Source organism: Peromyscus maniculatus, chromosome 3 (assembly GCF_049852395.1).
Source record: "Peromyscus maniculatus bairdii isolate BWxNUB_F1_BW_parent chromosome 3, HU_Pman_BW_mat_3.1, whole genome shotgun sequence".
Taxonomy (NCBI): Eukaryota; Metazoa; Chordata; class Mammalia; order Rodentia; family Cricetidae; genus Peromyscus; species Peromyscus maniculatus.
Window position 1 is genome coordinate 47937905 of NC_134854.1, and position 23654 is coordinate 47961558.

At 39.8% G+C, this 23654-nt stretch overlaps 1 protein-coding gene across 5 annotated transcripts in view; it reads left to right on the plus strand.

Moving 5' to 3' along the window:
- Positions 1-23654, plus strand: part of Tpk1 (thiamin pyrophosphokinase 1) — a 334426-nt gene that overhangs the window by 139590 nt on the left and 171182 nt on the right. For 3 of the 5 annotated variants that reach the window (XM_042273147.2, XM_042273144.2, XM_016003603.3), the window contains exon 5: positions 1055-1127. The exons of 1 other annotated variant lie outside the window; for it this stretch is intronic. In XM_042273147.2, the coding sequence (XP_042129081.1) occupies positions 1055-1127 (73 nt within the window). Of the gene's footprint in view, positions 1-1054; positions 1128-23481; positions 23557-23654 lie in introns of those variants that run through there. One more of the 5 variants, XM_076566409.1, reaches the window with a different exon arrangement.

Consider the following 23654-nt stretch of genomic DNA (forward strand, 5'->3'; position numbering starts at 1 on the left):
TACTTTATGCAAAGTAAATGATGACTTCTAAAGAATAGAGTTAAATAGATTTTTTAAAATGAGCTGAACAAAACAGGAAAGTGTATTAAAGTAATTTTCAATATCACAAGAAATTCTACATTTGAGAGTCTCTTCCTGTATAAAACCTGGGGTTCTTTTATAAGGTACATTGAGTAGTTGATTAGTTTGGGGGAAAGGCAAACACACCATGGCCGTTCTCCCCTTCCACCACATCTGTCCTGGAGATGGAAATCAGATCCTCAGGCATGATGACAAGCACTTTTATCTGCTGAGCCACGGATGGAAACAACAACAACAAATAAACCCGGGTCTTCATATGAGTATTTTAAGCCTCCCCAGAAGACTCTTACTTTTAGAAATATGTCATTGTTTGGAAAATATGTTTAAACTAACTTGGTCACATGTTCACTCTGTTCAAATCCATTGAAAGTTGGTGTGAGAGTTAAGTGGTGTTAAGATCTATATATAAGCTGGGCGGTGGTGGCGCACACCTTTAATCCCAGCACTTGGGAGGCAGAGGCAGGTGGATCTCTGTGAGTTCGAGGCCAGCCTGGGCTACCAAGTGAGTTCCAGGAAAGGCGCAAAGCTCCAAAGAGAAACCCTGTCTCGAAAAAACCAAAAAAAAAAAAAAAAACAACAACAAAAAAAAGATCTATATATAGTGAGAAGTTAATAGGGAAGTGGGGAGAGTGTTTGTGTTAGAACATTTTAGTTGAGTTTTTTTGGGTTTTTTGTTTGTTTGTTTTTGGTTAACCAGTTGCCTTCATCAGTATCTATTTGTTTGAAACAATTAATGCTGGTGGTTTGAGTTGAACTTGGAGCTATTTGTTGTTGGTCTGCACTCCACTGAAGCCAGGAGTGTGTGATAGGAGGATGTCCTAGCACTTTTACTCTGAACACATCTCATTTACTCTGAAAACAGCCCTCTTGTTTCGAGTGTCCTAATTTTTTCTCTGGCCCTTATAACTGTAGTTTTAAAGTTCATAAATGAATGGCTCAGTCTAGTTAACTTACATGGAACTGTTTCTTTCAGCTTTTTGCCTGAATTCATCAGTGGGGACTTTGATTCTATTAGGCCTGAAGTCAGAGAGTACTACACCGAGAAGGTAAAGCACACTCACTTTTATACTTGCGCATGCCATTGCTCTGTCTGACCGTCTTGGACGGTGGGTATAGATTGAAAAACTCATGTTTGCTTATTTTCATATTTTCTACTGTAGAAATCTTACTATGTGTTAAAATAGAGACTTTAAAAATGACTGATAGAAACATAGTATTAGAAATTCTATCACCGCCGGGCGGTGGTGGCGCACGCCTTTAATCCCAGCACTCGGGAGGCAGAGCCAGGCGGATCTCTGTGAGTTCGAGGCCAGCCTGGGCTACCAAGTGAGCTCCAGGAAAGGCGCAAAGCTACACAGAGAAACCCTGTCTCGAAAAACCAAAAAAAAAAGAAATTCTATCACCATCAAATATGCATTAATCAACACATTAAGCATGCATGTTTCATATGTATTCAATATGGCTATAGTTTACCATGTCATGTTTAATAACTTATTGCTGTTTATACCCTCATTGGTTGTTATATGTTTTCACAAATATTTTGATCTCATTTAACAAATGGGTTATATTAATATTTTACTTAACTAATTCCAATTAATATACTTAAACTATCTATTTTCTCTCAATATAAACTTTACTAAAATATCTTTAGAAATGAGTTTTTATAAATGTGTATAATTGTGTACTCCTAGAATTTTAGAATCATAAATTTTTTCTACACTTAGTTTTTTTTTGTTCTGAATAAAACTACTATGAGGTTAATAATAGCAACTCTTCTTCACTGTTGTGCAAATTTTCCTCAGATCCTTGACACTTAAAAACCATATAAAAGATCTAAGTGGGGTGATGGAATCACACAGTAATGAATTACAGTAGTTACTGATTAAAGGATCCACAAGTTTTAGAATTCAATAAAGAGATTTTAAAGGAAAAGTTGTAGCATTAGTAATTCTAGCTATAGTCTCAGTATGTGTATTATTCTAAACGGATGCAGTCAAATCATGCGTATTTTCTTTTAAAGAAACTGCCATGGCTGTGATCATAAAATAAATTACTTTTAAGGCTGGAAGAAAGATGGGATAATTTTTTAATGCACAGGAAACATTAGATGAATAGCTACAGACAAGTAATGGCTACTAAAAGAGGTGGGAGTGTGTGTGGAGAAATGGCTTAGTAGTTAAGAGCACTGTCTGCTCTTCTGGGGGACCCAGTTTAATGCCCAGCACTCACGTGGCAGCTCACAACAATCTGTGATGCCCATGATGCCCTCGCACACACATACATTTGGATAAATATATCTATAAAATAAAATAAAATAAAATAAAATAAAATTTTAAAGAGTGGAATCAGTATTCTCTTAGGACAAGACCCCTGATAGTACCTGTGTGTGTATGTGTGTGTGTGTGTGTGTGTGTGTGTGTGTGTGTGTGTGTATCCATATTTAAAGAAGAGTGATGGAACAGAAGAAATACCTGAAGTAAGGGATAGTATGAGGAGGAATTATGTAAAAAAAAAAAAAAGTAGTCCTGTATAAAATTCTCAAAATATAATAAAAAATGTTTTAGGAAACAGAGGCAAAAGGAAGACAAGGAAAGGGGAAGAAAGAGAAAGGAAGTTAGAAATGGCATAAGTGAACCAAGACTGTTGTGGATGCAAATTCTGGGATTGGCTGGAAAGCAGATTTGTGTGAGTCCCATCTGCCCACAGCTGATCAGACCTTCCTTCCACAAATGAAGACCGTTCCCGAGCCAGTGTTTGATATTCACACTCAATTACTTCAGCACTGGCATGTTCCTGTTCATTCCCCCACAGCCCCACTTCTCATTAACTCCATACCTCAACCTCGCTGGGAAGGAGCTCTGGCCTTGCTTACAATGCAGAGTTGTGCTAATGCATGGGCATTAATCATATTTTCAGGAGCAGAGCAAACAGAGGGAGAGGCAAGGGCCAGCATACTTAAAACAAGCTGAAGAGACAGTCAGATCTGACTTATCTGCCTGTCTCTTAATGCTGACAGTTTGCCAAAACTAGAAATGTCAGTCTGATTATTACTGTCCAGGATGAGGAAACGAGCTTCTTAGGTAACTTATGGATGTTAAATCAGAGTTCAGCAATAAAGGGAATTTTCTAGTTAACACTCGGATTTCTCTTGTATTTCTCGTTTGCTTGTTTTCAAACTTTAAAAGCCTCCTATTTTTTTAAGACTTAGTTTCAAAAGTTATGTGTAGCCATTTCTCCTCATTTCTAAGCTGCATAGTTCTAAGCTGCATAGTACAGTCCAATTTTTCCCTGTGTCCTGAGTGTTAAATCTCTGCTTTTGAAGTTACCAGGCATGCTCCTAGAGGGCACAGGTGATGCCCTTCATGCAGTTACTGTGCCCCATAGAGTGCACCCTGAGTGTTTGGCTGTTGAGTTTAATAATGATGATAATTACAAGTTAATGCAACATTACACACAATTTCTATAAGCCATTATCGCCAACTTCAACAGCCTTTAAACTCTTTCACAAGTGAAAGGACATTATCTTCACTTGCACATCCATCTGGCCCCCAGGCTGGTCTGAGGTTTCAGTGAGCTAATACTTGGGTTCTAGTAAAGAAAATAAAGTTAGAGTGCTAAAATACTGTTGCAGTCATAGAGTACTCACAGAGCCAGTATTGACCCATATGAAGTTGAACTTTACAAAAAGCATACAAGCCTATATTTACTCTGTATTTCACCTTTCTTTCATGCAACTATAAAATCTGTGGGGTTTTTTTTCTCTGTTTGTCTTAGTTTTTTCAGCTTTGGTCACCATTTTTTATTCTATGACCAATGTCTCTTAATAATGCTCATTGTTTGTTTATTTTTAAATTTTTGTTGTTGTTTGCTTTCTTCCTCCTCCTCCTCCTCCTCCTCTTCTTCTTCCTTTTCTTCTTCTTTTTTTTTTTTTGCTTTCTGGGCAGTTCTGAGCTTCTTTGACTCAGGGTAGAAATCATCAGTTTCAGGCTGTCTAATTTCCCTTCCATCCTGAGCACCTACATTTCAGCTTCCTGGGAACTTTGGGAGAAACTACACTTCCCCATTACTGGAATGGTCTGTGGATCTTCACTAGCTACAGAAAAAGGCATTTAAAACATGCTTACTTGTGGTGGTATTGTGTTCCCCAAAATATTGTGTACTCTAATAAATTTATCTGGGGTCAGAGAACAGACAGCCACTAGATACAAAGGCTAGAAAATGGTGGCACTCACACCTTTAATCCTAGCATTCCAGAGATAGAAATCCATCTGGATCTCTGTGAGTTCAAGGCCACATTGGAAATAGCCAAGCATGGTGACACACGCCTTTAATCCCAGGGAGTGGTGGTAGAAAGCAGAAAGATATATATAAGGCGTGAGGACCAGAAACTAGAAGCATTTGGCTGGTTCAGCATTTGGCTGGTTAAGCATTCAGGCTTTTAAGCAGCAGTTCAGGTGAGAGCCATTGGGATGAGGACACAGAAGCTTCCAGTCTGAGGAAACAGGACCAGCTGAGGAATTGGCAAGGTGAGATAGCTGTGGCTTGTTCTGTCTCTCTGATCTACCAGCATTGACCCCAATAACTGGCCTCGGGTTTGATTTTATTAATAAGAACTTTGAAGATTCATGCAACACTTACTTGATACTCTGGTGGTTGAAGAGCTAGTCACAGCATTTAGCTAATTCCTGAAGATGTTACAGAATAATAGGATTTTTCTGTAAATAGTGGTATTTGGGATCAGAGGTAAAAAGATGTTGTAAATGTGGTAATTATAGAGAGTTTGATGACCTCAGTAAAATGATTGCTTGTGAGAGCTGTCTCTGAGGCCACGAGAGTAAGAGATGGTCCTGCCCCTTACCAGCTGCAGCACATGGGAGAGAGAGCCCTGCACCTCTCCTGGGCAACACACTAGAGCTGACTCTGTTAGCAGGGGTGCAGGTGAGCAGGGCCTGTGGACATGAGATCAGGAGAGCTGCCCCTGCCCCCTCCCTCATACCTCATAGGGTGGTAAGGGTAAGGGAAATATGCCCATCCCTTGCCACCTGTAACAATCAGGAGAGCTGGCCACAGAGGCATGAGAATGGAAGAGGCCCCTCACCAAGTGCAGCACTCTGGAGAGCAGGCCCTCCACCTTGCCTAGACAAAACAGTTGAGCTGGCCCTGGTGGTGTGAGTGAAAGCTGGACCCAAGGGCCTGAGAACAGGAGAACTGGTCCCCACTCCTTGCTGCCTGCTGCATTGTGAGAGCTAACCTGGGCAGTGCTGGAGAGCTCACCCTGGTGGTGAGGGTGAGGGAAGCCTGGCAGGCTGACCAGCCCAGCTACCACCCAAGCCCAGAACCAGGGCTACAAGGTAGCCCACACCAACATCCACTTCATCTATGAGCTGCTGGAGCATGTGAAGGGGCCAGACCTGCAGATCCAAAACTACAGGATCTCCATGACACAAGGCAACAACAGAATATCCAAGAGGAGCCCTAGTGAGGGCTCAGTATATAGCAGAAGCCAGAGGACTCACCTCAATGAAACATACAAGTAAAGATGTATGGACTAAAAGGTATACTGTATGACTCACTGGGCCACACTATAGCTTCCACACCAAGATTTTTGTTATTTGTTTTTATTCGTTTGTTTGGTTGGTTGGTTTTACTTTTAAATTTTGTTTTTCAGGGGGAGGTTGCAAGGGCAGAAGCAGAAGTGAGGGGGCAGGGAGATGAGTGGGATCAGGATGCGTGATGTATGTAAACTCTACAAAGAATCAATCAAAAGTTTAAAAAACTGATTCCTTGTGTGTGACAACCTGAAGGTTAATTAATTCTCATGCTTTCAGTGAGAGAATTCTGTGGAGACTTGGAAGGAGTCGCTGCAGCTGCTTCTCAGCAGTACCTCCTTGGCTGTTCTTGCAGGGGCCACTTAGTTAGCATCTCTGGGATGGGTTTCTCACAGCACCACCAGCAATGCGATGAGTCTGCTGTGTGATGCTTCACAGTTCCATCATGTGCCTTCCTCCACTCCTCAGTTCAGGGACAGCAGGGGACAGGGTGCAAGGGCTAAGCCGAGATGGAAAGGACAAGCACTTAAAGAGTCTGATAAGTCATTCAGTTACTGAAATAGGATTACGCTAGCATAGTTTATTGAAGAATTGTGGTGATTGGTAATAGAAAGTTAGTGAGGACATTGGTGATCAAATATATGTTCTTTTATGTTGTAACAAGAGTTTGGGCACTTCGGAAAGTTCTGAAAAGCACCAGGCCATCCTCTAGACAGATTAGTAAAATTACTAGTCATTATTCAAGCATGGCTTGAAACCTGGTCTCTAATTTCATTGTCCTGGAAAGAATATTGCATGATTGGCTCATACTGGGTTGCCTTGCCCAACCTTAATGCAAAGGGAGGAGCTTAGTCCTACCTCAACTTGATATGCCATGCTTTGTTGACACCCATGGGAGGCCTGCCCCTTTCTGAACAGAAACAGAGGAGGAGTAGAAGGAAGGGTGGCAGAGGGGAGGTAGTGGGGAGAAAAAGTGAGGAGAGGAGGGAGGGGAAACTGTGGCCAGCCTGTAAAATAAGTGAAAAATTTTTAATTAAAAAAAGAATATTGCATGATTGGAACATGCTACCCAAAGACCCCGCAGAGCTGCAGTCGGAGAGGCAAGGACAGGCCCAAGGAAGTGTACTCCACCCCAGTGTGAAGCTGAGTGAGGGGCAGAGGCAAAGACAGGTCCAAGGAAGTGTATTCCACCCCAGTGTGAAGCTGAGTGAGGGGCAGAGGCAAGGACAGGCCCAAGGAAGTGTACTCCACCCCAGTGTAAAGCTGAGTGAGGTATCGGGAAGGCTGTGCTATGGACCACAGTTATTTGCTGTGTGGCAATGGCGTGGGCCACCAGCTGGGTGCAAAAATAGAACTAGGTACCCAGGGCCTTATTTTTTCCCACTTTTCATTGTGTTGTGAACTTTTCTGCATAGAGAAACACGATAAATGTGAGCAAACTGCATGAATTTTTAGGAATGACTTTTATTAAACTAATGTTTCCTGGTTAAATCTTATTATCATATAAAGTTGCTAAAGCCATTTACCAAGTTTTAAAGCCTGCTTTCAACAAAGATCAAAGAAAGATCAAATCTTTTTTAAACCAGTGTTCCTTTTTATAGGTATTCAGTGACCTAGAGGAGCAGGAAATGGCTCCTTATGTTACCTTGCATTACAATCACCTACCTCAGTGTGTGTCTGTTACAGGGATTTGGGTTTACATATAATTTTTTTCTGTGAAAATCCTTAGAAACTGGCTTCTAATTGACAAGTGAATAGAGTATTTTATTTTTTTCCCTAAATGGCTTACTGAGATTAATTAAGTAATGCTTTGAATATTAATTTCAGTTTAAGAATAAGGGTATTAATCACAGATGTTAAAGTGGGGAAATGGGGAGTAGAATGGGTGGATAGGTATACGTATGTGTGTCAAATAAGTAATAATCTTGGATCTTAATAGCATACATTTAGTTTTTTAAGTAATAGTGTTTTATTAAACTATGAAAATTATTTTTAAGTTATTGCATACATGAGTGTTTTACTACCACATGTGGGAAAAAAATCATGTTCATGGCCCTGGTTCCTTTTATGTTTGTAGTAATGATCAAAATGATACAGGTACAGAAATGTTCTAGAAATACTAACACTGTAGTCTAATGTGGTACTTTATTTTCAAAAGTTATTGTCCTATGAGCTTCTTAATATCTATTTTTGTTTCTCTTTAATGCTGTTTTAAAATATTTCTTGTTTGTTCATTTCTCTAAGTATGTAATTTATGAATTTACTTGGACTCAACTGTCAGAATCCTTTAGAATATCTTGAATTTGACAAAACCTTGGGTTCAGTTCTATTTAAATTTTGTTGAATGTCTCCTGTTAAATATATCTGCACTGATGTAATGAAATCTCATGAATATTATTATTCTCACCCTTAGTGGTGTCTCTTTTTTTGGTTCTTTCTACCCACCCATATGCCAATAAAATTTAGATACAGTAAAATTACATAATTTAGAGAACATAACAAATTGGACTGTTGGAGATTTTTTAAAGTTAGCACAATTGACTATTATGTAAGCACAATAAACTATAAGATGCTTAAAGGTCAACTCCATTCACTTGCATACTTTTCTACAAAATAGAAAGAAAATGAAGCAAACAAATTCTAAGCAAGTGAATCTGTAGGCTTATGCATGAAGACTAATTAGCATATGCTGTGATATAAAGCTGTTGCTGAGGGAATTATAGACAGGCAGTTTCCATTGACAGTGAGTGGCAGGCGCTTTACATTCTCTGAACTGGCTGCCTAACCTTTATTAGCATCTCACCAAGGGGATGATGAGACTGCCAGGGAAACATCATGTGAAACTGTTTCCTGAATGTATCTTAATTCCTGCGCTTGCTTCAATCATGGCCCGTTCAAACTGAATTGATTGCATCTTTATTTTTTTGGAACCTGTTTTGTTTGAAGTGATTAAATATCATTAAGGTATTAGGAGGGAAGAGCCTTTGACCTTTAACCATAAGTACTCCCAAGTGAGGTCCACATGACCCCACAGTGCACACCCGCCCTCCTCAGTCCTCTTATATTGAACACACAATACTCCAGGGTCTCTGGCACTATCTGTCTTCCTTGGTCACCTGGCAGAGGGGACCTACTTATCTGTCTACCACTTTGTTTATTTTTTCCTTTGTACTTGTTTGCAGAGCTTGAAACAGACAATTCTATCATGATTTTCCTCCTTATCCCTTCTAACAGGTCAACTAGTGAAACTTCACATCTATGGCCATTCATCTTAGCATCCCTAGTCACCAGAAGATTCTCGGTGCGGTTCATATGAAGCAGGATATAAGCCTTCTATTAGAACTAGAGTGACAAGGCACACGTCTTGATATTTCACATAAAAGAGACTTAAGAGATGATGTGAGTTTGGGAAATTTGGCATTCTGTGTATCCCTTCTGGAAACCCACAGCTAACAGTGCCGTTTTAAATAAGTCTGACAAAAGTAGAAATTTACCTTGATATTTTTCAAATGTGTTTCTCCCCAGAATGTCTGCCTATTACCCAGCAGCACCTATTCTTCTGTATTGCCTTCCAACTAGGCTAAAATGTACCTAGATGCTGCTAAGCTTGTTTCACTATTTCAGAAACTTTTCAAGAAAGTTATATGAACTTATTCTTCTTTTTAAAACCCTTAAGAAAAATAGCACCCCTAAAGAGGGATTTTAGGGCATTGAAAATACACCATATGATGTGGTGATGAGTACAGTTATATATAGTTTTATAACTCACAGAGTACACAACACTGACAGTGAATGCTAGTGTAAACTGTGGACTTAGGCCAACAAGGACATGTGTCTGTAGGTTCAGTTGTAACAAATATGCCACTCTGTGGAGAATGCTAACAGTGGAGAATGCTTTGCATGACCAGTGCCAGAACACTTGGGAAGTAATTTTTAATTTCACTGTGAATCTAACCTGCTCTAAAAGTAGTCACGAATGTAGATGAAATTGCTCTACAATACATTGATTAATACAGCTAACTGAGGTAGTGACAACACATTCTAAGGACTTACAATATACCATTTTACATGTGTTTACATTATAAATTCATTTAGTCTTGGCAGCACCTTTATAGAAATATATTATCTGCATCATACAGATAGTTAGAAATAATAAGATGCTGAGTAATTTCTACAAGGTAACACAACTAGGAATTGGTTGAAATAGAACTGGATAAAGGGGCATTCTGCTCCCAGAATCCATGCTTTCTTCTAGTCACTATGTCCCATTCATCTTGTTTGATGACGGAGATTTCTCAAAAAAAAAAAAAAAGCAATGCTTCTCATAATCCAGAAGTACCATTGTCTCCTTTTCTTTGCACAGGATCTGCATTTTCTGTTACTTAAGTCTTGCTGTCTAAGACATTCTAGGTAACCAGGCATTATTACTCATGAATATGTCCAGTATTCCAATCCCTTCCCATCCACATCCTAGTCTTTTTGGAGACAGCTGGAAGAAAGCTGAAAGCCCTGATGGGTAGAGTAACAGCACCAGAGCCTACTAGTATCTTCAGTATTTCAATTCCTTCCTCACCCTAGACTTTATAGAAACAAGGAGAGAAGAGCCCTGATGGATGGATTTGAGTCTCTTTTCATATGCAACTATGCATATAAAGCTAGGCTCTGATGGAATGGTCCCTGATCAGGATACTTCTAGGAACAAATAATATCATTCGTTCTCAGTCACCACCATAGTTCAGTGATTCTCAAAAAGGACTTAGAAACCTAGGCTTATAGTTCAAATCATGGCTATGATTAAATACTGGAAAGGTTACAAAACAAAATGAGCAAAGGGGCACGTAGGTCATGGTTAGGAAAGAAAGTCACCAATTCTGAGTCCTTTGTCATTTGGTCATTGAGGATATAATTAATCACTTTGTGACAAATGATATTGTTGTTAGAAATCTCACTTGAGACTTGGCCCAGAAATTTACCAGAGGCTAAATGACATATATACTTGGGCCCTCTGTGTAGCATGTACTTCAAATTAGACTCATAGGAGGAAAGAAATGAATGCTGAGCCCAAGCCACATTGTTTGTATCTTTTAGTGGAGAGAGCTATTGATTGATGAGGTCCTCTGATATCAGCCAGGGGTCTTCCTTGTAGGCTCAAGTGGCTATGAAAAATCTGAGGGCTGTTCCACTTCCCAGCACATAAAGGACCCCAGTGACATGGCCCCAGCTGCTGGGTCCATGGTCCTGCTGCAGCCAGGGTCTATGTTGATGTCCAAGGTTCCTGTTGGCATTGAAGGCCACGTGGATTCCCAAGATCTGGGCCACCACCTGGGGCCATGTGGGTGCTCAAGGACTATACTACCACCAGGTCCATGTCTGTCTGAGTGACCTGTGCAGCCAGATGCCATTTGGGCCCAGGATGTTGCCAAGGACCATGTCTGGGTCCCTGGTCCAACCACAGCTGAGGTCTGTGTTGATATCTATGGTCTATATTGCCACCAAGGGTCACATGGACATCAGTAGCCTCTGGCCTCTACCTAGGTTCATGTTAGTGTCCAAGGGCTGAGCCTCTGCCACGGCCATTCAGATCTGAGTGGCCTGCACTGCCACCCGGGGCCATGGTGTCTTCTGGACCTGGGCTGCTGCCAAGGGCTATATCTGGGTCTGTGGCGCTACTGCAGCTGCAGTCTGTGTTGATGTCCACGGCTCCTGTTACCACTGAAAATAGTGAGAATAGGGCTGTGCAGAGTTGGTCCCGCCCCTCACTGCTGCAGCACTAGGGAGAACTGACCCTGCACCTCACCAGCTGTAGCACTCTGGAGAGCAGGCCCTGCATCTCACCTGGGCAGCACAGTAGAGCTGTGCCCGTTGGTGGAGGGCTGGGTAAAACAGCCTTGAAGGTGTGAGAGTGGAAGAGCTAGCCTCACTGTCATGAGGTAGCATGAGTGAAGAGGCAATAACCCGCTCTTGCCCCTTGCCCCTCACCACCTACTGCAGGTAGGAAAAGCTGGTTCTGGGGCCATGGGAGTGGAAGAGCTGACTCTACCACTCACTGGTGAAGCTCTTGGGAAAGCGGGCCCTGCACCTTGCCCTGGCAGCACAGTAGAGATGACCCTGTTGATGTGGGCACAGGTGATCTAGCCTGGAGCGCATAAGAGCAAGAGAGATGATCCTACCCCCTGTGTGCCATATAACTAAATGGGTAAGGGAGAGATGGCTCCTCACACTGCCCCTTGCTCCCTGTGGCAGGTGGGAGAGCTGGTCCTGGGGTCATGAGATAGGGAGAATTGGCACTGCCCCTCAGTGGCAGCAGCACTCAGGAGAGCAGGTCCTGTACCTCACCTGGGCATCATGGTAGGGCAGACTGTGTTGGTAGGGTTGCAGGTGAGCCGGTCCTATAGACGTGGTAGCAGGATGGCTGCCCCTTCCCCTCCTTGTATGTCATGTGGTGGCATGGCTGAGGGAAAGTTGCCTTCCCCCCTCCTTGCCCCTTGACACCTTGGGCTGGTGGGAGAGCTGGCCCCAAGGTCATAAGAGAGGGAGAGCTGGCCCTGCATGTTTTCTGGGTAGCACACTAGAGCTGACCCTATTGTTGGGGGGCAGGCACAGATACACCAGACCTGTGGACATGAGAGCAGGAGAGCTACCCTCCTCCCTTATATGCCATGTGGTAGCATGGGTAAGGGAAATTTGCCCCCCACCTACCTCTTGCCACCTGCAGGAGGAAGGAGAGCAGGGCTCGGGGGCATGAGAATAGAAGAGCTGGCCCTGCCCCTCATTAAGCGCTGCAATTGGGAGAGTGGGCCCTGCACCTTGCCTGGAAAAAACAGTTGATCTGGACCTTGTGGTGTGATTGTGAGCTGGACCCAAGGGCCTGAGAGCAGGAGAACTGGTCCCCACACCTTGCTGCCTGCTGCATTGTGAGAGCTAACCTGGGCAGTGCTGGAGAGCTCACCCTGGTGGTGAGGGTGAGGGAAACCTGGCAGGCTGACCAACCCAGCTACCACCCAAGCCCAGAACCAGGGCTACACAAGGTAGCCCACCCAACATCCACTTCATCCAAAACTACAGGATCTCTATGACACAAGGCAACAACAGAATATCCAAGAGGAGCCAGAGATCGTCCATTATCGGTGGTGTAGCAAAAGGCAGAGGCCTTGAATGAGATTCATTGCAATGAACACTTAGAAGTAAAGATGTGTGGACGAAAGGGTATCTGTGTGACTCACTGGGCCACACTATAGCTTCCCCACCAAGATTTTTGTTATTTGTTTGTTCGGTTGGTTTGGTTTTATTTTTTGTTGTTGTTGTTGTTTTTTGGGTTTTTTGGAAGGAGGTTGGTTTTGCTTTTAAAATTTTGGGGGGCAGTTGCAAGGGCAGAGGTCAGAAGTGAGGGGACAGGAATGAGGAGATGAGTGGGATAGGGATGCATGATGTGAAATCCACAAAGAATCAAAAAAAAGTTAGAAGGAAAGTAAAAAGAAAAAAAAGAAGACTTTTCTGAACCTTCTGCCACTCATAGAATTCTGACCATGCTTTTAGAGAGGAAGCACCCATTTAGCACCTTATGTTGTTCTAAAGATACTTGACTTGCATTGACAGAGGGATGACTTTTCCTGTTAGAAATGCTGTAACTTTCAGTCAATTCCACCTTGTAAAGAAGTGTTATTTTGCAATGCATAGAGCAGTTAAGGTGACACTAGATTGGAATATCTTCATTTGGGGTCGAATGCGGAGTTGCTACAAGTGAAGTTGGGTGAAAACTAGAAAGAGAATACAAGGTTGCATCAGCTACCCATTACTTTGAGTTTTTAAAAGTTTAATCATGGCCGGGCGGTGGTGGCGCACGCCTTTAATCCCAGCACTTGGGAGGCAGAGGCAGGCGGATCTCTGTGAGTTCAAGGCCAGCATGGACTACCAAGTGAGTCCCAGGAAAGGCGCAAAGCTACACAGAGAAACCCTGTCTCAAAAAACCAAAAAAAAAAAAAAAAGTTTAATCATGTGACATTCTCCTTCAAGAAATCATCATTCATAGTTGCCATTTGTTGATTTAAAAGGAAAAAAAAGAGTCATTTTTAGTGTGAAAAACAGAAGTGCCTGTAAAGAGGCCAGTAATTCCAATTAGACCATCAGTCTAGCACACTGTGCTTTTGAAAACAAACAAATGGAAGGTGGTTATTTTGTGATTACATCTCTGCAGGTAAACAAATAGCTTCTGTAACTATATCCATGCACATGGATCACTGGGATTCTAATTGGTTTTATCTAACTGTTACAATTCTTAGAAAGTTTGAGAATGTGTTTGCTCTAATTTTAGATCTGTATCTTTGATTACCTAGAATACATTTCCTTTCGTTCTTTGCCTGTTATGTCCTCCATCAAGAAAGCCAGTTTCTACTTCTAGAATTCCAGTCAATTTATTTAAAAGGATTATTTTGAAATATGACTATTAAAATTTAATATCTTCTATTTTACCAAGACTTTTGAAGATACTTTTCATTGTTTATCTTGCATACGTGTAGGAAGAAAGATAACTTTAGCGATGAATTGGGAAAGATTAAATGTAGAAGCCAAAAGTTTAAAACTCAATAATACTCTTACCTTTTCTTATATAAAATACCTATCAATATTCTAATGTAAGTCCATAAGAAACTGTATTTCATGTCTTCAGAGCAAGTATTAAAGATAATCTTTGGTGTCTTCACCCTCAGGGATTATTCATTCCTTTCTAGTCCCTTGGAGCCACTTGGTTCTTGGGTGGACAACACCCACCTCTGTGTTATACTCTGTAATTACCCTTCTTTTTCCTTCCTCTTTGGTGGATGTCATCTTTCCCTTAAAGAGTTTGATTGTCGGTGAAAAGTTTAATAAATTAATTAGCCTAAATTCCAAGATAAATACTTCATGAATGATCTTTTCTATGGCTATTTCAAAAGACTCTTCACACTCATGTCTTTCAAAATAGGTTGTACACTTCTAGACTATTTTTTAAAAACACTCAGCAGACAAAAATAGGGATCTTAAAACTGTGTTCTAATAATTTCCCCAGTAACTTTGACTCTAGAACATAATTCCTATAACAACAAAAAAAGAAAAACAAAACAAAACTTAATGAAAATACCTTGAGTGTCTAAATCCTGTTAAACAGATGAAGAAAGTGATGTACATACACACAGCAGACTATTTGGCCACTATCTGGAGTACAATCCAGTCATTTGTAGCAACACTGGCCAAAGAGAAATTGCTATGTTAAGTGATGCCAGATCCAGAAAGGCAACACTGGCATTGTCTTGTTCAGATGTGGGATTTAAAAATGTTTGTCTCCTGAAAGGTGAGAGTGGGATGATAGTTTGGCTGGCTGGGAGGGATGGGAGTCTGGAAAAAGGTTATTGATGGATTCTGTATTTCAGCTAGAGAGGGGCAACTAGTATTGGTGTTCTATTACTTATGATAGTGACTTTAAGCAGCAATGATGTTTATTTTAAGAAGATGGAACAAAAGGTTCTAAAAGATTTTACTGTAATGAAATAATAAGGAAATAGATATACTTTCATGTGATTGAAAGATTACCTGTATTGAAATATCACATATCAACCCCACTAATATGAATAGTCCTATGTTTTTATATATCAGTGAATAATAAAGCTACATAATTTAATAAGGAAGGAAATCAGTAAAGGGTTTTGGTCTTTGTGTTTGTTTTGTTTTTAAGGGACAGCCAGACTTCATAGCCACTGTTGCATGACAACAAGATTTCCAAATTTCTGTTCACATGGAAGCTGTGCGCATTCATGGTGTCCCAGATGCTTACATGCTAAACGATGTTCAGACATTTGGACTGTAGAAAGCAAACTAAATGAAGGTTAAGCTAAAGCCATGTTTCTGCTCAAACCTTCCAAAATACCCAGTTTAAGTAACAGGGGTGAGTCCAAGGCTTGGTTGGCTAATAATGTGGACTTCCGGTCCAAGTCTCATCAGCTTGTAGCCTTCGACAAGTTACCTTATCTCTCAGATTTTCCATTTGAGCAGACTACACTATGGTAATTACACTTACCTTATTAAGTTATCATGGGATTGAAGAACATAATTTACATATCACCTAGTATTTAATACCATGTATACTCAGTGGTTGACTTTTATTGTTAATTTATTGAGGAAGGCAGTTAATTATAAATTGGTTACAGTTTAAAATGGATACTTTTAGAGATTATCTGAATCTTTCAAAGAATTACACTGTATTTTATTGAAAAAAATCTGTTTATAGAGAATATTAGACTTTATAAACTTCACATACTTTGTGTGTCATTGTGCAAATCAATGGGGATCCATTTTCAAAGTGAGGAAGAAGAACTACCAGTTCTGAATTTGTAACCTTATAAACATAGTCCAAGAAGTTACCATGGATGTCTCAGAGCCCCATAAAATGGTTACAGGTTAATTTGTGCAATTATTTTCTATCCTGGATAGATGGATGGGTATTAAATGACTTGACCTAAAATGAGTGAGCTAATAGCAAACTTGGGAATGATTTTACTAGACTCAACTCCTTGTTTCTTATTTTATGAGGCCAAGTCTCTCCTTAGATATACTGCATGAAATCACAATTAATATCCTATTACATTTTTTTAAAGATTGTTTTATTTCCCATTAAGGAGTTTTAGAGGAGTCAGCATCTTCTAACCTGATAGGTTTTATAACTGCAAAATGTAAAAACTCATTAACCTACATTAGCAAAATTATTGGCAAACCGTAAATTAAGTAATCAAAAATGGCAGTCTAATGACTTTTGCATTGGTCTTTTGAAATTAGGTTTATTATTGACACCCATTGCCCTGTAATAATTTATTTTAGTTGTCAGTAAATTAAAAAGTATTTTTGTAAACATCTACAGAATGTTCTTCAGGAAGTATTAACAATAGTTTGGTCAGCGGGGTGAAGTGGGCCGCCTGTGGCATTTAAGGTCTGCAGATTCTTCTGCCCCTGTGGTAAGGCTCTACAACCATGCGCCTGTTACCACACACTGTCATATGGATCAGATCAGCAACTTGGCTTTTCTTGTGAAATTCTTTACAGAAGAATAAGGAGTATGATTCAGAGAGATAATTTTAAAGTGTTGAAACCCCTTCCTCCTATTAATGTTTTTGCACATACGTAAGATTTAATAGCATAGTCATAAGAACGAATTGTAGGTCAGACAGGTGTCAGTTGGTAAATGACAGCCCACAGGGCAAACCCAGTCTTCTGTCTGTATTTGTACTGTGGGCAAGCCAAAAGTGGCTCTGACATTTTTAAAATGGTTGAAAATATCAAAAGAAGAATAATACTTTATGACACATGAAAACCACATGAAATTAAAGTTTCAGGTTTAGTGGAACATAGCTCTCCCTCTTTGTTTCTTTAAAGATAGAATCTAGTAATTGGCCCTGTGGTCTCCTAAGCATAATAAGAATGATTTTCTCTCTCTTTCCATAAAGTTTGCTGGTCTCTGGCCTAGAGGAATACTGTCCTTCCCATGCTGGACTTGTTAAAAATGACTATTCATTTAATGCTTATTACCTGCTTCGCAACATGTGGGCACATTAGCTTTTTGGTTCCTGATTTCCAACCAAAGCCAGGGTCTGTTGCTTTGGGTCTGAGGTGAAACTGACTATCATAGTTGTCAGGAATGTGGGGAGGGGGGAGGGAGGGAGATGGAGGGAATGGGTGTCAGGAAACAGAATTCTGGGGCATCCCCTTAGTGACATACTTCCTCCTACTTGGCTATACCTTCTAAAATTTTAACTACCTTCCTAAAACAACACCATCAGCTAAGGGAGCAAGCTTTCAATATATGAGGCTGTGGGGACACTTTATAGCAAAATATAAAATATGTATATATTAACAAAATAGGTTAGTTATAATAATAGAAGGGGGCTGTTAAGATGGGTGGGTGCTTAAGAACACCAGCTGCTCTTCCAGAGAACCTGCCTTCAGTTCCTGTCACCCACATGGTTGTTTACACCCATCTATAACTCCAGTTCCTGCCAGACAGATGCTCTCTTCTGACCTCCACAGATACCAGGCACACAAAATGATGCACAAAGAGACATGCAGAAAAAAACATTTACGTACAAAGAATTTTAAAATCCATGAATCTAAATCTATTAAAAAGAATCTAAATACTGAACACAACCTTAGGGTTTGAAATTTAAAAAAACAATTTCGTATATACACCACACCTAACATAAACCTACTCTTGTTCTAGGTTATCTGTGATGTTGCTGTTATCAGGATTAATTTTTATAGCATTTTGTGTCTGTGTCTGTTACAGATGTTATCACTGGTAGTGTTTCAGTGGACCCATCATCCTTGGTCATATTCTTGAAACTCTTCATCAATAGTTCTCTTACTCTGTCCCTGACACCTGCTTGTTTCCTTGCTGTCTTTTTCTTAGAAGTAGATGAAAACTTGTTCAGAAGTACCCTGGATTGTTTATGGAGTTCTTTATACTGTGGTGTTTGTTAAGCTGCCCCCGAGGTTGCACTTCACATTGTCTAGCAGGAAAGCACCTTTGTTACATCACTGCATGCTGCACTTTACTGGAGCCAGTAGCGAGCACTGAAACTTGGCACCACCTTAGGAATCAGAAGGAAAGTATCATCTCCCCAGGCAGCCATATTCAATACCCAGATTCACACCATCACTGTTGCTTTCCTGTGTTAGACACATTGCCTGGTTTATCTGAGTTTATATTTTAGAAATGAAGAGAATGTGAGGAAGAGAGTTATAATTCAGCCATTCTCAGTCTGTTCATCAAACTCCTTTTCACTGGCTGATTGGTACCTCCTCCCTCTTCCCCTCTAAGATGCAGGCACAGATTTCCGTATTCATGAGGAAAGCCATGTCTTCCCTCCCTTTCTCAAGGTTCCTTTTTCCTGAAGTAATAAATAATAATTTTCCAGACAAGAATTTTTTAGTTTAGTACTAGGGTTGACTAGTACCAGATGATCTACCAACGCTGAGCCTATATTCCTAGTCCCAAGAAAAGAAGTTCTCCCTCAAGCATAATTTGTATCACATCTTGGACTATCTTTTCCATGAGTGTATTCTCTCAGATATGAAGCACTACCTTAGTTAATGTAAATTGTCTCTTTTATTCTTCAGTTTACTCAGTTCTTATAAGTTATTGGGCTAAACATAAAACTAATTTTATTATTTATAATTTGTACATCTTTTACACAATTATGAATTATTTCAAGTTGTTATTTTTAACATGTTACTTATTTTATTATTACTATTACTACTACTACTATTATTATTATAAGTTTCATATTACAGTCTGACATTTTAAACCAAGGGCCAAGTCTTGGCACATGCTAGGCAAGCTGTTTTCTCTGACCTGCATCCCCAGTCCTACAATCTAACTCTTTAGCTTTCAATTTTCTACGCTTCATTTATTCCTGAATGGAGAATTAAGTGTAATCCATGAACAATTCTATGGATAGTATCACCCATCACAGTGTATTGCAGTAGGTCTTGGAGCTTTTGTTGCCTTACTGTAGAAATTGCACATTTTAAATTTTCACCTGTTAAGAGATTTAATGAAATGATCTAGTGCTGTAACTCAGTGCACCTTGGATTCAATCCCTAGTACTGCAAAGAAATAAAAAATTGTATTAACTACATATATAGGTATTTATTATTTTTGGAAGGTAGCAATGCTGGCCACTATACCATCATTTTCTCTAATGATTGTTATACTTGTATGATACTTCTTAAACTTTTATGAAGGTCTCTTGTTTCACATTACCTGAAACATAATGATGGAATAAATTTTTCCTCTTAGGATTACAGAGGTATTTCTTTTTGTTAGGTGTGTGTGTGTGTGTGTGTGTGTGTGTGTGTGTGTGTGTGTGTGTATTAAGAAGGAAGGTCACAGGATAACATGAGTGTGTCAATTGTCTCCTTCCACTATAAGTTCCAGGAATCAAATGTAGGTTTTCAGTCTTGGCAGCAAGCTGCATTACCTGCAGAGCTGTCTTACCAACCCTGTTGAGGTATTCTTTATTTTTACTTTATGTATGGATGGTTTGCCTTCGTGTATACCTATGCGATGTGTGTATGCAGTGCCAGTGGAGGACAGACAAGGCCATCAGTTACTGGAGCCACAGACAGCTGCCTTGTAGGTACTGGGAATTGAACCTAGATCATCTCTCCATCCAACTCTCACCCTACGGAGTTATTCTCAATTCTCTTCTGTAGTGTGTGTGTGTGTGTGTGTGTGTGTGTGTGAGAGAGAGAGAGAGAGAGAGAGAGAGAGAGAGAGAGAGAGAGAGAGAGAGAGAGAGAGAGAATGAGAATAAACAAGGAAACTTTGTCTTTTCATTTAATATACAGGTATTTCTGGTAAACCTTTATTCCAAGGACTTTGAGTAACTCTGGGGTTAGAATAGAATACTAAGAGGTTAATGCTTTATTTTTATGTTAAAATTATAGGTGTTATTATGAACTCCTTCCTATCTGTTGTTATTGACTCACTAAGTTACATATCATTATAGCGACAATATTTTATTAGTATAAGTTCATTCTTCAAGATGACAGAGAATGGTTTTTGAATAATAGACTGGTATATCTTTAAGATCTTGGTCTTATATGTTCTATATGCTCACACCCTATACATGATTTATCTTCCCCTGATTACAAAATGTTCATAATGTTCAAATTCTTAGATTTTAAATTCCTAAGTATTAACCTGAACATGGCAGACACAAAGCCAAATAATAGCTTATCTTCTACAGTTTTTAGTTCTAGATGTAGAAAAAAAATGAAAGATGTTGTTTGTCCAATATGCTATACCTAAAACCTTAAATTAGTGTTTTCTTCCTCTGTGGAAAGGTGCTGTGATAATTCTTGTGTAGCAAGTAATAGAAAGCAGTGTGCCACAGCAACGCGAAATAGAAGTCTTTTGTTGTGTCTTGTAACTGAGATGACAGAGCGATGCACAGGCACAGTCAGGCTCTTGGAATGATCTCCAGGTGCCTGGCTCTTCTGCTTCTGACTCCTTTGCTTAGAGGCAGCGTATTGCTCAGGGACCACACTGAGGACTCTGGCAGTTAAGCTGCAGCTTAGCAGCATCTCTGCACATGTTCTGCTGTGGAGCGGAAGGCTTTTCACTGGTTCTTGATCACATAAGGCAGTTCTTGGCTCCCTTTCATCTGAATTATGGCATATGGTCATCCCTAAATCTTTGGTGTATTTTAAGTTCTGGCATCTCATGAATATCAAACTGTATATATGAGAAAGTCAGAGGACATGAGTACCCAAGCAAGGATGGATGGCATCTTTTTCTCTCTTCTTTTATCTTCTTTTTCTTCTCTGTTCTTTTTTGTTTTCTTTCTTTAAAAATAACCAAACCAAGCCCATCCCAGGACTCAGGTGGCAGAAGCAGGCAGATCTCTGAGTTTGAGGCCAGCCTGGTCTACAGAGCCAGTTCCAAGATAACCAGAGCTACTCAGAGAAACCTTGTCTAGAAAAATCAAAAGAAAGAAAGAAAGAAAGAAAGAAAGAAAGAAAGAAAGAAAGAAAGAAAGAAAGAAAGAAAGAAAGAAAGAAAGAAAGAAAGAAAGAAAGAAAGAAAGAAAGAGAGAGAAAGAAGTAATAACCAAACTTGTTTTAGCAAAGGACTCATGTAAAGAACGTAAAGAATGGGAGGTAGGAGTTGTGGAGAGGCCAGATCTTTGCATTTCATTATTACTAGTCATTTCATATTGTAATTTTCACATACTTTGACAATGCTTTCAGCAGTGATATAAGAACAACTTGGGTCTGGGAGTAAGTAAGGTACCAGGAGTTGCCCTGGGCTCGTGTTAACATAAAGGAAGCAGAGATACTAATGGATCTGAGAGGAAAGCATAGCCTGTTTCATTTGAACTTGAAACATTGCTAAAGCAATAAATCCACAGGAGTCTGTTTAAGAAATATTAGGGAAATTTATTAACGTAAACTGAGGAAATACACTCACGAATACAGAAAGGAATAGACAGCTGAAGTAGTACTCTGATCTGACCAGGAGCAAATCTACCTCACAGGCAGGAGCAAGGAGAAGGGGCATGTGACCCTTCTCCCTCTCCTTTTAAGAGGTCACATATGAAGCAAGAAGCACCACCTCCTTCAGGTCCCATAGCCCAAGATCATGGGCGGAGCAAATAACACTACACATTGCTGTCATTCATAAGCTTTAGTCTGTTTCGAGAATGTTAAGCTTAACAATCTAACATTCTTTGAGATTGGTATATCATCTATTGAATGAACCTTCTGGGAGACTTAGTTGCCTGCCTACCTGCCTGCCTGCCTGCAGATCATTGAATATTCTGTCATTGCAAATTTTTAAAGCACTAGTACAGAACACTTGTACTAGTGTTTGGAGGAAAATAATTTGGAAGAAAATCAAATCTTTTACCTCTAACAATATTCTCCCACCTAGGCAGAGTGCATGTACTGTTGGGAATACAGTGTCTTTACTTTGTGGTCTCAGTGTCCATAGGATGCAGCAGTCAATAAAACTAAGAATCACACTTTCTCCATAGAAGGTATCTCTTAGTATGAAGAGACCATAAGTAGAACACAGAATGTTAAGAGATGATAGGCCTTGTAGAGAGTTTGGAGATTTTGAGTAAGGTAAGAGAATTTTAGAGGTACCACAATCAGGTCTGCATTGGTTGACCAAGGGAAACCTAAGAACTCATATTATTAAATAGTGTGGTATTAAATGGTGGGACAGCCTCATGAAGATGGAATTTTAACAAGAATCTAAGGCTCAAAGGTTATTTGATTGGCTTAGATTTGTAAATTAAGAATTGTGGAAAAGAATTAAGTACCTTTAATGTGTATTTTTGGCAAATAATCAAGAGCCAAATCGTCAGTTCCATTGGTGTTGAGGTATATGGTATGCTTAAGAGTGCCCATGGCAATTTGAGGATTCTGAAACTTGTAGGAGGGTGGAACATATAGTTCAAGGTAGTACAAACTTTGTGTCTGCCTAGCAAATGGATAGGGCTTATTCACAGCAACACGCACTTCATGGGTTTTTTTTTTTTTTCATCTTTCCATTGTAAAGTGGTAGTTATGACATGATGGTGATGACAGTGTTGGGAATGTTAGTGGTGAGGGTGGAGGTGATCATAGTAATGGGGTGACATTGGTGATGGTGGTGGTAGTGGAGATGACTGTGATAGTTGAAATGGTAATGTTGGCAATAGTAGTATAAATGGCAGTGGTGTTGGAAGTTGTGATGATGGTGATCATGGTGTGGAGGGAGTGATGGTTGGGAAGTAATGGTGGTGACGGCAGTTGGATGGCTGTGGTTGTAGGTAGTGCTTACAGAGATGTTGGAGGTGATGGTTTTCAGGGGAATTATAGGACTGAACAATCCCCAGCCACCTTTAGATATTATTCTTTGTCTGGGCAACTACTCTGTTTAGTTACCAACAAATATATTTTCTCTGTGTTCTTTACTTCCTTTTAGCTTTCATATTCCTTCCCATATTTGTTAGCTTATTAATCCAGCAGATTCAGATAATTAATATGTTCTAGTGAGTACTATTATTGATGATTTAATGTTTTACATTTATTTAATACCTCATACCTCATGGCATAGTTTTACCTATAATTTTATATGAGTGATCTCTTGTGTAGAACCTTCATGAAATATTTATAGTCATTGTTGCCATTTTTCTCAGTTCTTACTGGTCTTGAGTTCCAATGCATCTTAAACTATAGCTTTCATGGCATGATTTATCTATTTCCTGGGACTTCATCACTTATAGGATGTTGCATAAGCCTTTTTGAGTGCATCTACATATGATTATTTCTTATGTAGACATTTGAGAAGAACTGCTTTGCTGATGAGACTAGGAGCCATGCTATTTGAATGAATAAAAACTTTCTTGTATTGGTAAGTTCTTTGTCATTTTAACATAAATCATCTTGAGGAAATATTTTCTTTCTGAAGATATTATACCCTCATATTTAAAACAGTCTATGATATTTAAT